General features: G+C 37.0%; 1 protein-coding gene across 5 annotated transcripts in view; it reads right to left on the reverse strand.

The window, feature by feature from the left end:
* The window catches only part of PLS1 (plastin 1), a 122673-nt gene that overhangs the window by 27264 nt on the left and 77281 nt on the right, over window positions 1–18128 (reverse strand). For all 5 annotated transcript variants that reach the window (XM_055569448.1, XM_055569450.1, XM_055569446.1 and 2 more), the window contains 5 exons: window positions 13720–13852; window positions 12171–12252; window positions 4126–4291; window positions 3902–4044; window positions 2434–2529 (listed from right to left, as the gene is read on the reverse strand). In XM_055569448.1, coding sequence (XP_055425423.1) covers window positions 2434–2529; window positions 3902–4044; window positions 4126–4291; window positions 12171–12252; window positions 13720–13852 — 620 coding nt within the window. The remainder of the gene's footprint in view (window positions 1–2433; window positions 2530–3901; window positions 4045–4125; window positions 4292–12170; window positions 12253–13719; window positions 13853–18128) is intronic.

Consider the following 18128-nt stretch of genomic DNA (forward strand, 5'->3'; position numbering starts at 1 on the left):
ATACATATTTATAAGCAATTACTTTTCTGGAAATGAATCAACAGATGGCTCAAAAGATAGGTCAGGATGCACAGCAATTCCAAATTAACTTCCCCATTTCTTGTAAATCAGTAAGAACAAGTCTCTGAGGTTTCTTGCTGGAACCAGAAGAATATTTCATCCTCAAGGCTAAAGTACTCAACAAAACTCTCAAATATCCTATCAGTAAGCTGCTGCCGCTGCTGCCAAGTCGCTTCAGTAGTGTCCTACTCTGTGCGACCCCATGGACTGCAGCCTACCAGGCTTCTCCGTCTGTGGGATTCTCTAGGCAAGAACACTGGAGTGGGTTGCCATTTCCTTCTCCAAGTAAGCTGCTACTGGCTGAATTACAGGTAACTTGTTCAGGGCCATATATTAGAGTGCCTTCTGGCCAAGAGACTTACTTACAAATGGTACTAACAAAAAGATATCTACTCTGGTATGGCCAGTGTATTCTTTTCTCAATGAAAAACACGTTGGGATACATGTAAAAAAATACTAAAATCAGAAGGAACAGCACTTTTCACAAATGCAAAACCTTGGAAACAAACCAATGCTTATCAACAGGAGAGCAGATGAAAACTGAAACTGTGTTAATAGTCATACAAGAACATACAACAATAGGAGTGACTCTCAGTAATATAATATACTCAAAATAAGCACCAGAAATTTAAGTACAACATGATAAACTTTATATGAAGTTAAAAAATAAAATGCAAATTTTAAATCTGTAAGAAATACACTTAGTTGAAAGAAAAGTGTATTAAAATAAAAGCAAAAGAACATGAGCATAAGAATAAAGACAATGATAATCACATTAAAGGCAGGCAGAGAGATGGGACAGGGAAGAACTACACAGCTTTATATAATCTGATGTCAAAGTCCTAGCATTCTTGTTGGATTTCAATACAACAAACAACTACCAAAGAAAAATAAATTTAAACAAAAACATGCATGGACCCATGATGAGAGTATATCATGACCAAAGACTAAGATTTATCTAATTCTGTGCACCAGAGTTGTAAATAAAATGTAACTGAAATCAGAGAAAGCAATAAATTCAATATTATTAAACAACAATAAAAGCACCTCGGGTAGACATGAACAAGGCATAATACATGGACCTTATTTAGATTTTAATTGAAATAAATAATAAAAAGAAAATCTGACATTTATGAGGCAACTGGAAATGTCAACACTGATTAATCATTTTGATACTACAGACTACTGTTATTTTTTTAGGTACTATGGTTATATTTTCAAAGTGTCTTTATCTTTTAGAAATACATATTAAAATACTTATTGATGAAATGATAATATGTCTAGAATTTGCTTCAAAATAATATGGAAGATGAAGGAAATAGGTAGGTAATAAACGGAGAAACAAGACTGACCATGCATTGATAGCTGTTGAACCTGAGGAATGAACTCATGGTAGTTCAGTATACTGTCTGTTCACTTTTGAATAAGTTTGAAACTTTCCGTAAGTTTTTTTCAGTTCCAATATCTGTACTCAAGCGAATTTGCAAATTGTGCATAATTGCTTTTAGATTTTATAATAATGTGAAATATAATTAGTGGTGACTCGAATTGCCTTTAAAACTAAACTTGGATGTTACACTTTAAGCACTTAATGGATTTTTATACAAACTGTAATCTGATCAGATTTTAACATTTAGATGTAACCCTGGTATTTACAGTTTATGCTAAAAGAATGGACTTCCCTAGGAAATTTTTAGATGACCCAGGATTTACATCAGTCCTTTCTACATCATAAATACTAGAATTGCCATCTTTCATTTTGTGTATTGCCAAATATAAATGGGAAGAAATGATAATTGATGGCTCATGAATCCATTAGCCGCTTGTTGCTCCCTTTCCTTCCTACAAAAGCACCCTAGTGAGTTCCAGTGATGTTGCACCAGGGACATATAGGTGGGCATAAAGTTGATTCTACACATACTCAATGTCAGGATCCTGCAATTCCCTTTCTTCACTCATGACAGCCAGATGGCTTAGCATGGAAATTTGGAGCCTAAGGCACAGAGAAAAGCTTCTGAAAAGCATAAAAGCCAAAGTCTAATGAAGGGCTGAGGACTCTACCAGGGAATGCCCCTGTAGAGAACTGAATTCTATGACTCTACTCACTACTCAAATTCATAGAGGTACGAAGTTGAACACTGGTTACCAGGAGCTTGAGAGAGAGGGGGAAGGGGAGTTATTGTTTAATGCCTATAGACTTTACTATGTGATGAGGAAAAAATTCCAGAGAGGAAAGGTGGTGATGATGGCACATAATGTAAATGTACTTAATGCTGCTGAGCTGTTCACTTAAAAATGGTTAAAATGCTAAGTTTTATGCTGTGCATATTTTACAATTTTTTTCAAAAAATTTTAATTAAAAATTATACTCACACTAAATCCTGTAAGATCAATGGCAATGGCAGGTCCATCATCCCGGTCACCTTTAGGTGCAATCTGATTCAACAGATGAAAATAGGCTTTTGAATCCTTTAAGGAAAGAAACACAGCAGAATTTTAAAAGTGAATAAAATCACCATTGGATTTAGGAAAAAAGTACTCATTGAAGAAATTGCCTTCATTTCACAGAATGAATTATTCAATAACTTAGCAACCTTTACTTGTTACTCCAGGATCCTGAATGCACTGCGTTGTTTCACACTTCAGAGATTCTAGCAATCGTGTTTTGCACCTCAGAGCTTCTAGCAACACTGTCTCCTACACTCTTTCATTGCCCTTCCTCACCTCTTTCCTTTGTTTACACTCCTAAGCATCTGCATCTCCAGTGGGTGGGTGGTGATGGGGAGGGATGGGGTTTCAAGTTACTTTGGTTCAGAGAGAAGCCTGAAGACCTCCTTCTGTCTACTGATTCCCTATGCCCTCAGATACTTTGGTTTCCTTTTTTTTTTTTTAATGAATTAATTACAGTTTTGCTTGCACTGGGCCTTCATTGCTGCGCACGGGCTTCCTCTAGTTGCAGTGAGCGGCAGCTACTCTTTGTTGCGTTGCGCGGGCTCCTTATTGTGATGTCTTCTCTTGTTTCAGAGTACTGGCTCCAGGAGCACGGGCTTCAGTAGTTGCAGCTCATGGGCTCAGTAGTTGTGGCTTATGTGCTCCAGAGTGTGGACTCAGTCATCGTGGCACACGGGCTTAGTTGCTCCACAGTATGTGGGATCTTCCTAGATCAGGGATCAAACCCATGTCCCCTGCACTGGCAGTTAGATTCTTATCCACTGTACCACCAAGGGAGTCCCTTTGGTTTCCTCTTAACTGGAAAAGTTATTGACAAAGTGGAAGTAAGAGTAAGAAACAGGTTATGCCTACCAGGGCCTCTAGTCTAGCAAACAGATAATAATTCTCACTCTAACAGACTGATATCCTCATTATAACTTAGTCTATTAGTATCACAGAAAATGAAAAAGGATGCTTTAATTTGCTAATGCTAGCATCTCTTTCCTCTTACAACCAGCTGTATTTCTTTTTTCTAATTTACTTACTTATATTTTGGCCACTTGGCTTGCATGACCTATGTTCCCTAATCAGCAATTGAACCTGCGTCCTCAGCAGTGAAAGTGCCAAGTCCTAACCACTGGAGCGACAAGGAATTTCCCAGCTGTATTTCTTATTACAAGCCAACAAACCAGTTTGGGGTTTTTTTTTTTTAGCAAAAGATTTTGTGATTATAAGTGGGGGGATCACCTCAGATGGAGAAATGCAAAATTTCACTTTCTATACTGTGTGCTCGAGAATTAAACTTCAGTTCTAATTTACTTCTAAACCCCATTTGACATTCAAAACAAATTTGACATGTGTTTTGACATTCTCTTTTTAATGTCACAAATCTGAGCATTAAAATATGAACCTTAATGTCGTGGCTGAAGTTGCTGATGGTAGGCCATCCTGCATTGGTCAGATGGTAGTTCACCCATTGCAGCAGTAATTCCTCCGGAGATAGCCTCATTAGCTCTTCTAGATCCTCACCTTCCTTTAGCAATGCAATCAGAGCTGAGAGGAAAACAATGAAGTATAAATTCTTCCCACAGTAAATATATGTCAGTGAGAAGCAAATATTTTTGATGACCTTACCTTCATTCCTGGAAATCTCAATATCAGCAAAAAGCCCAACTTTGATGATCTGCCAGAGAAGTCCCAAGACCAAGTGAGGTTTTCCTTCTGTGAGATCCTGCGCCCCAATGTTGACTACAGTACAACCAATGGCTGAGGCAGAATTCAGGGCTAGGTTTAAATTTTCCTAAATTGCCACAAAGAAAAATAAACGTGAGAAAGCACTTTCTAAACTCTTGTCAACAAATTGTGGAGGTAAATAAACAATCGGTGCCAAAACTTAAAGATTTTTAAACATAATTAGTACTTATATCACCTCTGTATGCCAATGACTTTTAGAAACCTATCTCCGGGCCACACTTCTGCCCAGCCCCCACTGTAAGCTCTACACCAATATACACACTTGGCTATGTCCACTTGGATGTTTCACAAGTACCTCCAAGTCAATGTGTCCAAAAATGAAGCAATTTTCTGGCCATACTTCCCTAGTCTCCCTCTAATCCTCTGTTAAAACTAGGTTTTCCTTTATTTTCTGTTTTGGTCCATAGGCCCAACCTTCATTCTTGCCTTCTTTCTTCCTAAGAAGGCAACCTGAGCAGAATCCTTGCTCTTCTTGCCTGCTATAGCCTGTGAGCAATTGCTGTGTAATTTCACCTTCTAAAAACCCCTGGAAACTGTCTTTATTCAAGTTTCTTAATTCCTTCCTAATACCCATGCTCAGACTTACTTTCTACAATCCACCTATACTTAGGTACTTTAAGTACCCTGTGATCTTGGGAAAATAAGAACCTGACCATGTTCCCTGGCTTTAAAACCCATCAAATGTTCTCTATGTCCCACTGTGTCCTGTCACTCACTCTGTTCCAGCTCTAAAAATGGCTTTCTCTGATTATTCTACATGAAATAACAAGCATCACCACATCACCACACTCTTTGCTGGCACTCATTATTCTTTATTTTACTCTTTATCATTCCCTGACATACAGTTACATATTTATTATTAACTAATAATATAACATATGTTATAACATATATTGATATAATAATGTTTATTGTTACATATTGTTATTACATATATTTACATATTATTATTACATATTTATTATTATTATTAAGAGTATGAGCTCTGATTATGTCAACAGAGGAAGAACGCCTACAACCCAACAACAAAAAACCAAACAACCTGATTACAATATGGGCAAAGGGCATGAATTTCTCTGAAGAAGATATCAAATGGACAGTAAGCACCTGAAAAGATGATCAACAGGAGAAATCATTAGGGAAGTGTCAATCAAACCCACAACGAGATACCATTTTCTATCCATCAGGATGTCTGTTATTAAAAAAACAAACAAAATAACAAGTGCTAGAGAGGATGTGAATAAATTTGAACCCTAGTGCATTCCTAGTGAGAATATAAAATGGTGGAATTTCCATGGAAAACTGTATGGCAATTCTTCAAAAAATTAAACATAGAATTACCATGTCATCTTGGGACTTCCCTAGAGGCTCAGATGGTAAAGAATCTGCCTGCAATACACGAAATCTGAGTTCTATCCTGGGGTCAGGAAGATACCATGGAGATGGGAATGGCAAGCCACTCCAGTATTCTTGCCTGGAGAAATCCATGGACAGAGAAGTCTGGCAGGCTACAGTCCTTGGGGTCACAAAGAGTCAGACACAACTGAGCGAAAAGTATGGTGGCACCATGTAATTCAGCAAATCCACTTCTAGGTATATACTCAAAAAACTGTGAGCAAGGACTTAGATTATTTGTATACCCATGTTCATAGCAGCATTATTCACAAAAGTCAAAAGGTGGAAACAATCCAAGTGTCCATCATTTTAAACAGTCAAATAAGATATAGTGTAGACATACAACAGAATGTTATTCAGCTTTAGAAATGAAGAGAATACTGACATATGCTATGAAATGGGTGAACCTTGAAGGCATTATAGTGAAATGTTTCTCCTACAATAAGATAGCACAGACTTTTTAAAACTTTGCGACCCCATGGACTGTAGCCCACCAGGCTCCTCTGCCCATGGAATTCTCCAGGCAAGAACACTGGAGTGGGTTACTATTTCCTTCTCCATTGAAGACATTATGCTAAGTGAAATAAGCTGGTCACACACACACAAATAACTATTCTGATTCCAATATGAGGTACCTGGAGTAGCCAAATTCATGGAGACAGAAAGTGGAATGGTGATAGCCAGGGGATGGGGGAGTGGAGAATGGGGAATTATTACATAATGTGTATAGAATTATACTTTAGGAAGATGAGAAGGGCTCTGGAGAAGAATGTTATTGATGAATTCATATGTGTGAATGAATTTAATGCCACAGATCTATACACTCAAAAATGACTAAAATGGTAAATTTTATGTGTAATTTACAACAATGAAAAAAAGGGAAAAGAAACACCTTGAAGGTGCTCTCTACGGCCAAACCTGGAATGATTTAAGTACCAAAATAATCAAGAATGTTAATGAATTAAGCTACTGGAAAAAAATAGGAATTCCTAAGTCCATATCAATGATAGAAAAGGAGAAAGAAGGAGAGAGAAAAAAGAGAGGTCTCTGGGTTACAGAAGAATGCCAAATAATAAATGACTGGTACATGTGGAGAAGTGCTGGAGTTGAAGAAACAATTTCACAACCGTCATGGTAAAGGCTAGGTTAGAGGGACTTTCCTGGTGGTCTAGAGATTAAGACTCATGCTTCCAATACAGGGGGGAGGTGTGATCTCTGGTTGGAGAACTAAGATCCACTCAGTGTGACAGAAGGGAATAAAATGGCAGGGGTAGAGGCAAGTAACTCAAAGTTTTTTTTATCCAAATATGCCATTAATTTTAATCTAAAAGCTTAATTGAAAACAATATTTAATTAATATTAATTTTTCCTTTAGTTGTCATCTATCCAGCTTCCCTGGTAGCTCAGACGGTCAAGTGTCTGCCTGCAATGCATGAGACCGGAGTTCGATCCCCGGGTCGGGAAGATTCCCTGGAGAAGGAAATGGCAACCCATTTCCTTCTGGAAAATTCCTTGTCTGGAAAATTCCATGGATGGAGGAGCCTGGTAGGCTCCAGTCCATGGGATTGCAAAGAGTCAGACACGACTGAGCAACTTCACTGATCAATGCTGTACCAGTGATCAGAAACACAAATGTACAGAAAAAGAACCACCAAACAACAACAAAAAATAGTTTGGGACAACACATGGCAGCAAATTGGAAAAGACAATGAATTAGAAAAATTCAGAGTTACCTTGGCTTTTAGCTACTTTTTTTATTCCCTTTGCAAATTTCTTCCCTAGAAATAACACATGCATAGTATGTAGCGATGACTTTTTTCCCAATCACTTTTTCACCCTTTGGAAAGACACCATTTGCTACTAGGCACTGTTTTTGCGGCCATTTAATGGCAACAAATAATCGATACAGTCAGACTTTAAATTCACCGAAGTTAAGAAGCGATAACTTTAAGACCTAGGGGATTTATTGTTAATTGTGTTTGATTTTCTTTTGGGAGAAAATAGAGATTGTCTTTTCCTCTTATATTGCTATAGTCCGTGTTAGGGTGGGGCCCCTGCTCCCATGTTTGTTTAAATTTTTATGTTTATTAGCCAGAAGCTACACAAAGGCTTACAAAGCAGAGTAATTATTTCAGTGGCTTCCTCTTGCAGTATGCTGAAGCAATTTATCTTGCTCGGCTCCAAGTAAATGGCTGTGTCTCTTGGGGTTCAGTCAAGGGTAATTAAAGTAAGCACTTGCAATTAAATTATTTTGTAGTGGAATTAAGCAATGTTCATTTAAAATTCAGTTCTCCCAAAAGAAGGCAGAACCAGAGGATTCTTCAATATATTTACAACCTAAATAAACATGATAAATATGACAATATTATTGGTAAATTTGAAATATTTTCTATTCAGAAGGTTATTTTCATATGTTTAATTATCTTAAATCAAATCAATTTAACTTTCAAGAGACAGCCTCTACCAATTCATGCTAGACCAGTAATATTTTTCTGTCTTCTTTTCCAAGAACATAAAGGATGTTTGTTCCAGTAGTGATTCCCCTGAATGTTGGGGAAGGAACCATACTGAAAATGGTTCCAGGAATAGTGTTAATCTTAGAGTGACACCTTACATTGACATCATGGTACTGTAGCCAAAAGAAATGTAATTTCACCAAACTGACTGTAACAACGAGTGAGAACCAAAATCTTCCACTGCTTCTCTCAGCCTGGACAGTGATAAGAAAGCCACATCTTAACGTGATTTTGCACTTATTTGTCTGTCTTACTGGCATGATTTTACCCTTCTAGGAGAAGCAGCAGAGTATTTGTTTGTTCATTGCAGGTACTACTTGGAAGATCTTCAGTGGAAAACATCAATAGACAGTTAATACTCTAAAGATTCTTTGACTCCACCTTCAAATCTGTCCCTTGCAATTTCCACCAGTCCTGACTGCTGTGTCATGATCCTTACCTAGTCATCCATTCCCTCTCTTCCCCTTGCCCACAGTGCAAGACCCAGCTTCAACCAGAATTCCAGTTCCAACCTCAGCCTAAAGACACTGCTACAGGTTTGCAGGTGGTGTTTTCTCTTACTACTGTAAGCAGTGAAACTCAGCTTTGTCATATCTACAAGTTATGTTGGTGACATGTGGAGAACCAGCTTTTGATGTTAATTTTACTCAGAAATGTTGGTTTTACAAGTATTGCAAATGACTTACAAGTAATTGGCAAAAAAATGATTGAAAATAAGGAGTGAAAATGTGCTTCCTCAAATAAATGGTAGTTTCTAATTGGTAAATACAATACCAACAAAGGTCCATATAGTCAAAGCTATGGTTTTTCCAGTAGTCATGTATGGATGTGAGAGTTTGACCATAAAGAAAGCTGAGTGCCGAAGAATTGATGCTTTTGAACTGTGATGTTGCAGAAGACTCTTGAGAGTCCCTTGGACTGCAAGGAGATCCAACCACTCAGTCCTAAAGGAAATCAGTCCTGAATATTCATTGGGAGGACTGATGGTGAGGCTGAAACTCCAATACTTGGGCCACCTCATGCGAAGAACTGACTCACTGGAAAAAGACCCTGATGTTGGGAAAGATTGAAGGCAGGAGAAGAAGGGGACAACAGAAGACAAGATGGTTGGATGGCATCACCAACTCAATGGACATAAGTTTGAGTAAGCTCCAGAAGTTGGTGATGGACAGGGAAGCCTGGTGTGCTGCAGTCCACAGGGTTGCAGAGTCGGACACAACTGAGCAACTGAACTGACTGACTGAACTGAAATACAATATTGCCCTACTGGTGATGAGGGACTAGAATGACTGCTATTGTCTAGAGTCAATTCTGAAGAATAAGATGTAACAGGAGAACCCCACCCAGAGGTTGTTCTCCAAGTTCTGTCATGGACAACTGCCCGTCATGCTCAGCCTTTCTTCCTGAAGACCTGTGTTAGTGGGGATAGACAAGGACACTGGGGAACCTCCAGCAACTGAGACATTAGAGAAGTGCTTGTTCCTCCTTGTGTTTCAGTGTCTTAACCTGTAAAATAGGGTATCTTACCTTACAGAGATATTAACAGAAGACTCAAGCAAACATGGGAGTTTTAACAGTCTCAAATAGGGACTGCAACTTTTCTCTCTTTTCATTCATTCCACCTTGCAAATTTTCATTGCCAATAAGGCTTCAATTCCAGATAAGTCCTCTTTTGTTAATCATTTTTTAGAGGGCTCTGTTATATATTTCTTGAGTCAGTAAGGACAAAGGCATTATTTGTTATTCAGATTTCATTCTTATTTTACATACCATCACTTTTACTCCATTTGCAACATACAAATGAGATTTATGTTTTCCCTACTTAAACTATAATTGAAATGAAGACTAATACATGTGTTTGTACATTTGTATACAAATGTAAGGGTAAAGTATATACATACAACTTTGTATATATGTGAATATATCAATTACAATGGATTTTTTGCATTTATAAGGAACAGATTCAATCTCCCGTACCTACTCTTGGATTAGTTTCCTGACTTTTAGGTCCTTAAATCATTGACATCTATGTTTCAGACTTTTACATAATTTTTTCCAATAATGATAAACAATCCAAAGAATGTAGCTCTGTAACACATTGGGTAGGAAGAGAGATAAGTCTCCAAGATCATACATGAATCCTGCTATCAGCTACTTGATTGGTCCCTTTCCCTTGCTTTCATAGTCACCATACGTCATTTTCATCCTTTTATATTTCTCTCCTTTCATACCTCTTGATACATCATAAACCTATCATCGTGAGGTGAAAAACTATACTATCACAATCTTTTACAAATGTATTAGGCTTCTTCGAGATAAAGTTTCATGGGAAACTGGTAGCTTTCTGGCAGATCTATTCCCAGAGCTCTAAAATTACTGAGTAAACAAAACTGATTTAACAATCACAATAACACTTTGCCTCTTCCCAGAAGACTGTCTTTTCTCATTCTACGTTAGTACTCTTTTTCAAGCATCCTAAAGACCTAGACTATTAACCCTACTCATATTGGTAGAAGAATGTTACCTTTAAAAATAGAAATATTAAGCAGTCCCTCAGACACATCCTATAGTTATTGCAAAATAGTTGCAGAACATTTTTTCTTTATTTTCTCCAAATGCATGACATGTAAGTATTAGAAGCAATATTTAAATTTTTAATAAATTAATTTAAAAATTAATTTATACAATAGTAAGAGATGTTGCATTTCAGATTCAGGAACATAAAAAATTGTGTGACAAGTATCCTAAAAAGATAAATATGAGTATTTTCAACAATGATAGGTATTAGATGATAGGTATTTCTTTCACATCTGACACAAGATGGGAAAGAAAATAAACTTCTGGCCATTACAATCTGAAAGGAGCTTCTTCAAGAATAATAGTTTCTGCTAGGAACATGCAACATTACTGGAAAGTGAGGGTCAAGAAAGCCATATTATTCAACAACCAATTATATACTTCTTAAGGATAACAGGAAATGGGAGGAACCCTTAGTCTGAGACTAACCAAGTACCACTGCTCTAAAGTATGTAGCTTCCTTATAGAAGAGACTTAATAACCTTAGCAAAATCAAGAATTATACCCTGCCAATAGAAATGAAGGAAACAGCTTAGCAGTAGCTCATTTTTAATAGCTACAGCTGTGATTTGCATATTAACTAGTTGCTTATTACTACCACCTCAGGAGAGTGGCAGCTGATGATTAAAAGGATGGATACAGGGACTTCCCTGGCAGTCCAGAGGTTAAGACTCTGCACTTCCACTCAGGGGAAATGGGTTCCAATACCTGGTCTGGGAACTGAGATCCCACACATGCAGCCAAAAAAAAAAAAAAAATTAAATACATATAAGTAAAATTCCTTAAAGGATGGGCTCTGGAGCTAGACTACTGGGATCATGGCTCATCCAATGTGTAACCTCTCAGTGCCTTGGTTTCCTCATCTGTAAAATCAGAGTATCTACTTTATTTTAAAGCTGCTGGGAGAAGTCACAGGGTAATTCATGTGGTGTGTTTAGGACAGTGTCTGATACCTAAAATGTACTTAATATGATATTCTCCTATTAAGCCAGAGATTTTAAGGGGAAAACTGTGGTGACTATAAATTCCTGAATTTTAACAAGATCTGAATGGAGAAGCTGACTACAAAACCGTTTGGTACAAAAAAATGGTTAAAATTTTGTGCAATGGTAAAAGATGTGGTAAAACTATGGAGTATTTTTATCTCAACCAACAAGAACACTAGCACCAAGCAAATATTCATTAATAAAAATAACTTAATAATTACAATAACTGTATCTGAATACTATTTTCTTAAGAAATTTCATCCAACATAGTCTGAATCTTAATTTCTTCATTAAAAAAAATTCAGCTGAATTTTTACTTAGTAAAAATCTAGCTTTTATAGGAAACCAAAAATAGATTAAATGAATGGTTTTGCCTGGACCTAAAGATCAATTCATAAGGGATCCATGATCCTTACAGTAAGATGATTACTAGCAAAGGACAAATACTTACAGAAATAGTGAAGGGGGTGAGCTTTTTCTTATTAATGGCTCTTTCATCAATTGTATCTGGTTCAGATAAGTTGATCATTTTGCTAAAGAGAAAATGGGAATAAATCAGTTTAAGACACTCAAATGTTTTTAGTTTATTTTTGTAAGTAAACAATAAAGTTAAATTTTGAAAAGTAATAATCCATTTCTTTAAAATATACTTCATCTCAGGGATTTAATTTTAAAAATCTAAGAAATATTCCCTAATCTAAATCAAATTCATCATTCACTGTAATAGTAATCTTAGCATTTCTTCTAATTTTTTCAGTCTTGCATTATCTTTATATGACTCTTGCTTTTATTTCATTTAACAATCACTGACATTCAGCAGCCTGAAATATAAAACAAAAAATCCTTAAGAAGTCAAATTTCATATAGTGGTATCAACAGTGTTAAAATTACTGTTGTTGCAGAAAAATAAAGAGCAGAGACTTGACCGAAAATTTCAATAATTCACACATTTTAAAAGAAACTAACATAAATTTTACTTCTGTGTTTTAAAATACGTTTTATATTATGAAACACAGATGAGAAAACACCCATTCAATTCATAATAGCAATTTACTCTGAAGGTTAGAGGAAGAGATCTGAATTGTAGGTGGAATAAGATACAATTCATGGGGTCACAAAGAGTCGGACACGACTGAGCGACTGAACTAAACTGAACTGAATGTCTTGAAAATTAATATCCCGTAATTGTGGGTAGTTTTTTCTTTTTAAGTAAACACACAGAAAAAAGACTGAGGAAATGTGCCAAAATATCAATAATAGCTTCTTATGGCTGTTAATATTCATGGTGGTTATTTTCTTCTTTGAACGTTTTCTGTATTTTTATAAACTTAAAAAATAAAAGACATCTCGTTTTTACAAAGAAGTATGCTGGGACTTCAGTACACATAACCAAGGGCAAAGATAATGGCTTTAGAGAGTTTACAGTCTAGTAAGCAGAAACAGATTGCAAAGAGCCATGAATACAATATTGAATTAAAATATTAATCTGATGTAAGCATAAATGAGGTATATATTTCTATTATAGTTCCTCATGTTTCAGTCCTAGTCAATGATCAACACCCCCTTATTGATAAGTGAAGAAAAAAAAAAATTCCGAGGAATTTCCTGGCAGTCCAGTGGTTTGGACTCAGAGCTTTCACTGCTGTGGCCCAGGTTCAGTCTCTGGTCAGGGAACTAAGATCCCACGTGCCACATGCAGCCAAAAAAAAAAGAAAAAAGAAACCCTTTGAACATTATTAAGTGCATTGGAGAGGTAAAGGTTTCCTGGCATAATTAAGAAAATAAATGAAAAAGATACCAAATAAGAGACTGCATTTGAAGGAAAATCTTGAAAAACATATTGTACTTAATTTTCTATGCAATATAAAAACTTCAAGAACTGTGTACTACTTGTTAACTAATTTCAAAAAACAGTGGACTCACTGAATTGTAGTTTTCATTGACTGCTCTTCGGTGGAGAGAGTAAGAACACAGCTCCCTTAACCCAGTGCTCAACTCACCAAAGAAGGATGCCATCAGCAAGTGATTTGAACAGACTGTCATCATTGGGGTTCATCGGTATGAGATGCTTACAGTCAGGGTCATTCTCCAGGGCTTTGTTTATCCAGTTAACAAAAGCCACTTTTTCTTCCTCTGAAAACAGAAAATCTTAGTTGCCATACCTCATTTCACCTACTGCACTACAAAAATATACTTTAAAATTTCTGTTCAAAAATAATAAATGCCAATTTAAAAAACTCTACTGAAACACTAAAGGGTTTAAGAGGGCTTAGGTTTAAGTAGAAAGAGGAGTTTATTCCACTTTTTCATCAATATATTAGGGACAAGGAAGGCATATAGTTTAAATGAGCACAATAAATATTTGGTTTGATTCTAAAACTTTTCACATATATTTCTTCTGAGACTTAATGGATCAGGAACCAAACATCAGAGGTCAATTCATGCACACACACGCACACATCCCAAGGGGAAAATGTAAGAAACAAATAACCACATCAGTCAATTCCACCTCCCCTACAAAAAAATTTTTCATAAAGTTGTGATTTGTAACTTACAACAGAAATACTAATTTTAATTGAGTTATTTAATTAATAAAATAGCTCCATTTCTGTGGAATTTCTATTATAAGGAAACTGACACATTTAAATACCAGTATGACTATCAGCCATCTTCATCCTCAACTTCTCAAGCTGTGGCTTCTAGCATGGGAATATTTATCTTTAGGCAGAAAAATATTGGTGGGCTATGCAGTGAAGAAAGTAGGAAGGAACTTAAAGGAAAATTGTTCTACTGTTTTATTATTATTCTGTAAGCACAAAACTGATTTAACAAAATCTGAAAGAAAATAATGCTCATTTCCATCACAGGGTAGCTGGACTTCCTGTTTACTGCCCTAGTTCCTAGAACTAGGTAATTTCCTAAAGGCATATTTGGCAGGTACTCTCAAAATTTAATCTATCACAATCAACCAACAAAGACATAAATATTTACTTTTGTACAGATCATTATCTGCCTTCTTATCTTCTTGCCTCACTATACATACCTCCTTAGGGACTTATCTTTAAATCAGTGGATTTAAATCAGTGGATTTAAAGAGAAGAACAAGCTGGAATCAAGACTGCGGGGAGAAATATCAATAACCTCAGATATGCAGATGACACCACCCTTATGGCAGAAAGTGAAGAGGAACTAAAAAGCCTTTTGATGAAAGTGAAAGAGGAGAGTGAAAAAGTTGACTTAAAACTCAACATTCAGAAAACGAAGATCATGGCATCTGGTCCCATCACTTCATGGGAAATAGATGGGGAAACAGTGGAAACAGCGTCAGACTTTATTTTGGGGGGCTCCAAAATCACTGTAGATGGTGATTGTAGCCATGAAATTAAAAGACGCTTACTCCTTGGAAGGAAAGTTATGACCAACCTAGATAGCATATTGAAAAGCAGAGACATTACTTTGCCAACAAAGGTCCATCTAGTCAAGGCTATGGTTTTTCCAGTGGTCATGTATGGATGTGAGAGTTGGACTGTGAAGAAAGCTGAGCACAGAAGAATTGATGCTTTTAACTGTGGTGTTGGAGAAGACTCTTGAGAGTCCCTTGGACTGCAAGGAGATCCAATCAGTCCATCTTAAAGCAGACCAGTCCTGGGTGTTCATTGGAAGGACTGATGGTGAGGCTGAAACTCCAATACTTTGGCCACCTCATGCAAAGAGTTGACTCATTGGAAAAGACCCTGATGCTGGGAGGGATTGGGGACAGGAGGAGAAGGGGATGACAGGATAAGATGGCTAGATGGCATCACCGACTCGATGCACGTGAGTTTGGGTGAACTCTGGGAGTTGGTGATGGACAAGGAGGCCTGGTGTGCTGTGATTCATGGGGTCACAAAGAGTCAGACACGACTGAGCGACTGAATTGAACTGAAGATGTTATAACTCCCATCAAGGAATTTTTAAGGTAATAATAAAACAGATATATGAAGAAATGCAATAAATGAACATACCACAAGAGAGATACAAGCAATGTTTCAAAGAATTTAAAGAAAGAATAATTTCTCATCAGGTTGATCAACAAAAGGCTATTTATGGAGAAGGAACTATTTAAAAGATATATTTTTAATAGGTATGAAAAAATGGGCGGGGAAAGGGAAAGAAATTATTATTTTATTATTATTTCTTTATAGTTGGATTATAAAGAAAGCTGAGCACCGAAGAATTGATGCTCTTGAACTGTGATGTTGGACAAGACTCTTAAGAGTCCCTTGGACTGTAAGGAGATCCAACCAGTCCATCCTAAAGGAAATCAGTCCTGAATATTCATTGGAAGGACTGATGCTGAAGCTAAAACTCCAATATTTTGGCCACCTGATGCGAAGAACTGACTCATTAGAAAAGACCCTGATGCTGGGAAAGACTGAAGGCAGGAGAAGGGGATGACTGGGGAGGAGATGGTTGGAAGGCATCACTGACTCAATGGACTTGAGTTTGAGTAAACTCAGGTAGTTGGAGACGGACAGGGAGGCCTGGCGTGCTGCAGTCCATGGGGTCACAAAGAGTCGGACATGACTGAGCAACTGAACTGAGCTGAACTGATAGGAACCAGAAAAGAGATATCACTTTACAACACCTGGATGGTTGTAATAAACAAAATTGACAATAACAAATGTCGTTGTGGGAAGAAATTGGGACTTTCATACATTGCTTGTGGGAATGTAAATGCTGTGGTCACTTTGGAAAACAGTTTGGTAGTTCTTTAAAATGTTAAACATAGAGTTAACAAATGACTACTCCTGGGTATATACCTTAGAGAATTCAAAGCATATGTCCACACAAAAATGTGGACACAAGTGTTCACACAGTATTATTCATGATAGCCAAAAAGTGGAAACAACTCAAGTGTCTATCAGCAGATGAAAGGATAAACAAAACATGATATTAGCAACAGAACAGAAATGATTCAGCCATAAAAAAGAATGATGTACAATACATGCCACAATATGAATGATCCTTGAAAATATTCTGCTAGGGAAGAAGCCTGTCAGGTGAAAAGTCATTACTGTATAATTCCGTCTCTATGAAATTTCCAGAATAGGCAAATCTATGGAAATAAAAAGTAGATTAATGGTCGCCCAAGACTGGGGGAAGGGGGAAATGGGTAGTGATTGCTAACAAGCATGGGGTTTCCCTTTGGGGTAATGAAAGTGTCCTAAAATTACATGGTGCTGATATACTACAACTCTGTGAATATACTAAAAACTACAAAGATTCATGATATTTCAATTATGTCTCAATAAAGTTGTCCTTTTCTTAAAAGCAGTTAAATGTTCTGTGCATGTGTGAAAAATCACTTTGGTTGTGTCCGACTCTGCAACTCTATGGACTATGGCCCACCAGGCTCCTCTGTCCATGGGATTCTCCAGGCAAGAATACTGGAGTGGGTTGCCCTGACCTTCTCCAGGGGATCTTCCTTACCCAGTGACTGAATCCAAGTCTCTTACATCTCCTGCATCAGCTGGCAAGTTCTTTACCATTAGTGTACCTGGGAAGCCCCTAAATGTTCTGTGTTGGGTTCTAAACAATGGTTATGTGGGTGTATTCATATATAAAAAAATCATCAAGACATATACTTAACAATAGGGCACTGTATGCACTTTACTCTGTGCATCTTATACCTCAATAAATAAGTAAAAAAAACTATGGTGACAGACACCAGAAAAGTGGACAGTTACAGCTAGAGGCATGAGGCATGTTAATGCTTTATATATATATATATATATGCTTTGCATACATACATATGTATATGTTTTATATATGTATGCTATGTATACATATATGTTTTATATATATATATATGGACTGCAAGGAGATCCAACCAGTCCATTCTGAAGGAGATCAGCCCTGGGATTTCTTTGGAAGGAATGATGCTAAAGCTGAAACTCCAGTTCTTTGGCCACCTCATACGAAGAGTTGACTCATTGGAAAAGACTCTGATGCTGGGAGGGATTGGGGGCAGGAGGAGAAGGGGACGACAGAGGATGAGATGGCTGGATGGCATCACTGACTCGATGGACATGAGTTTGGGTGAACTCCGGGAGTTGGTGATGGACAGGGAGGCCTGGCGTGCTGCGATTCATGGGGTCGCAAAGAGTCGGACACAACTGAGCAACTGAACTGATACACTTATATGTATATGCTATGTATAATCTCATTTTTTTAATGTAGAATCTGGAAAACAGAACTGAAGCTCATAGATACAGAGAGCAGACTGGTGGTTACAAGAAGCAAGGGGTGATGGAGAGTGGAAGAAATTGGTGAACTTTTTTTATCTTAAATAAATTGTATTTAAAAAATTTTTAATGACCATATCTATGAACTGGTTACAGGTTCATTCATTTGGGTTACCTTTATA

The sequence above is a fragment of the Bubalus kerabau genome, chromosome 2, assembly GCF_029407905.1.
Source record: "Bubalus kerabau isolate K-KA32 ecotype Philippines breed swamp buffalo chromosome 2, PCC_UOA_SB_1v2, whole genome shotgun sequence".
NCBI lineage: Eukaryota > Metazoa > Chordata > Mammalia > Artiodactyla > Bovidae > Bubalus > Bubalus kerabau.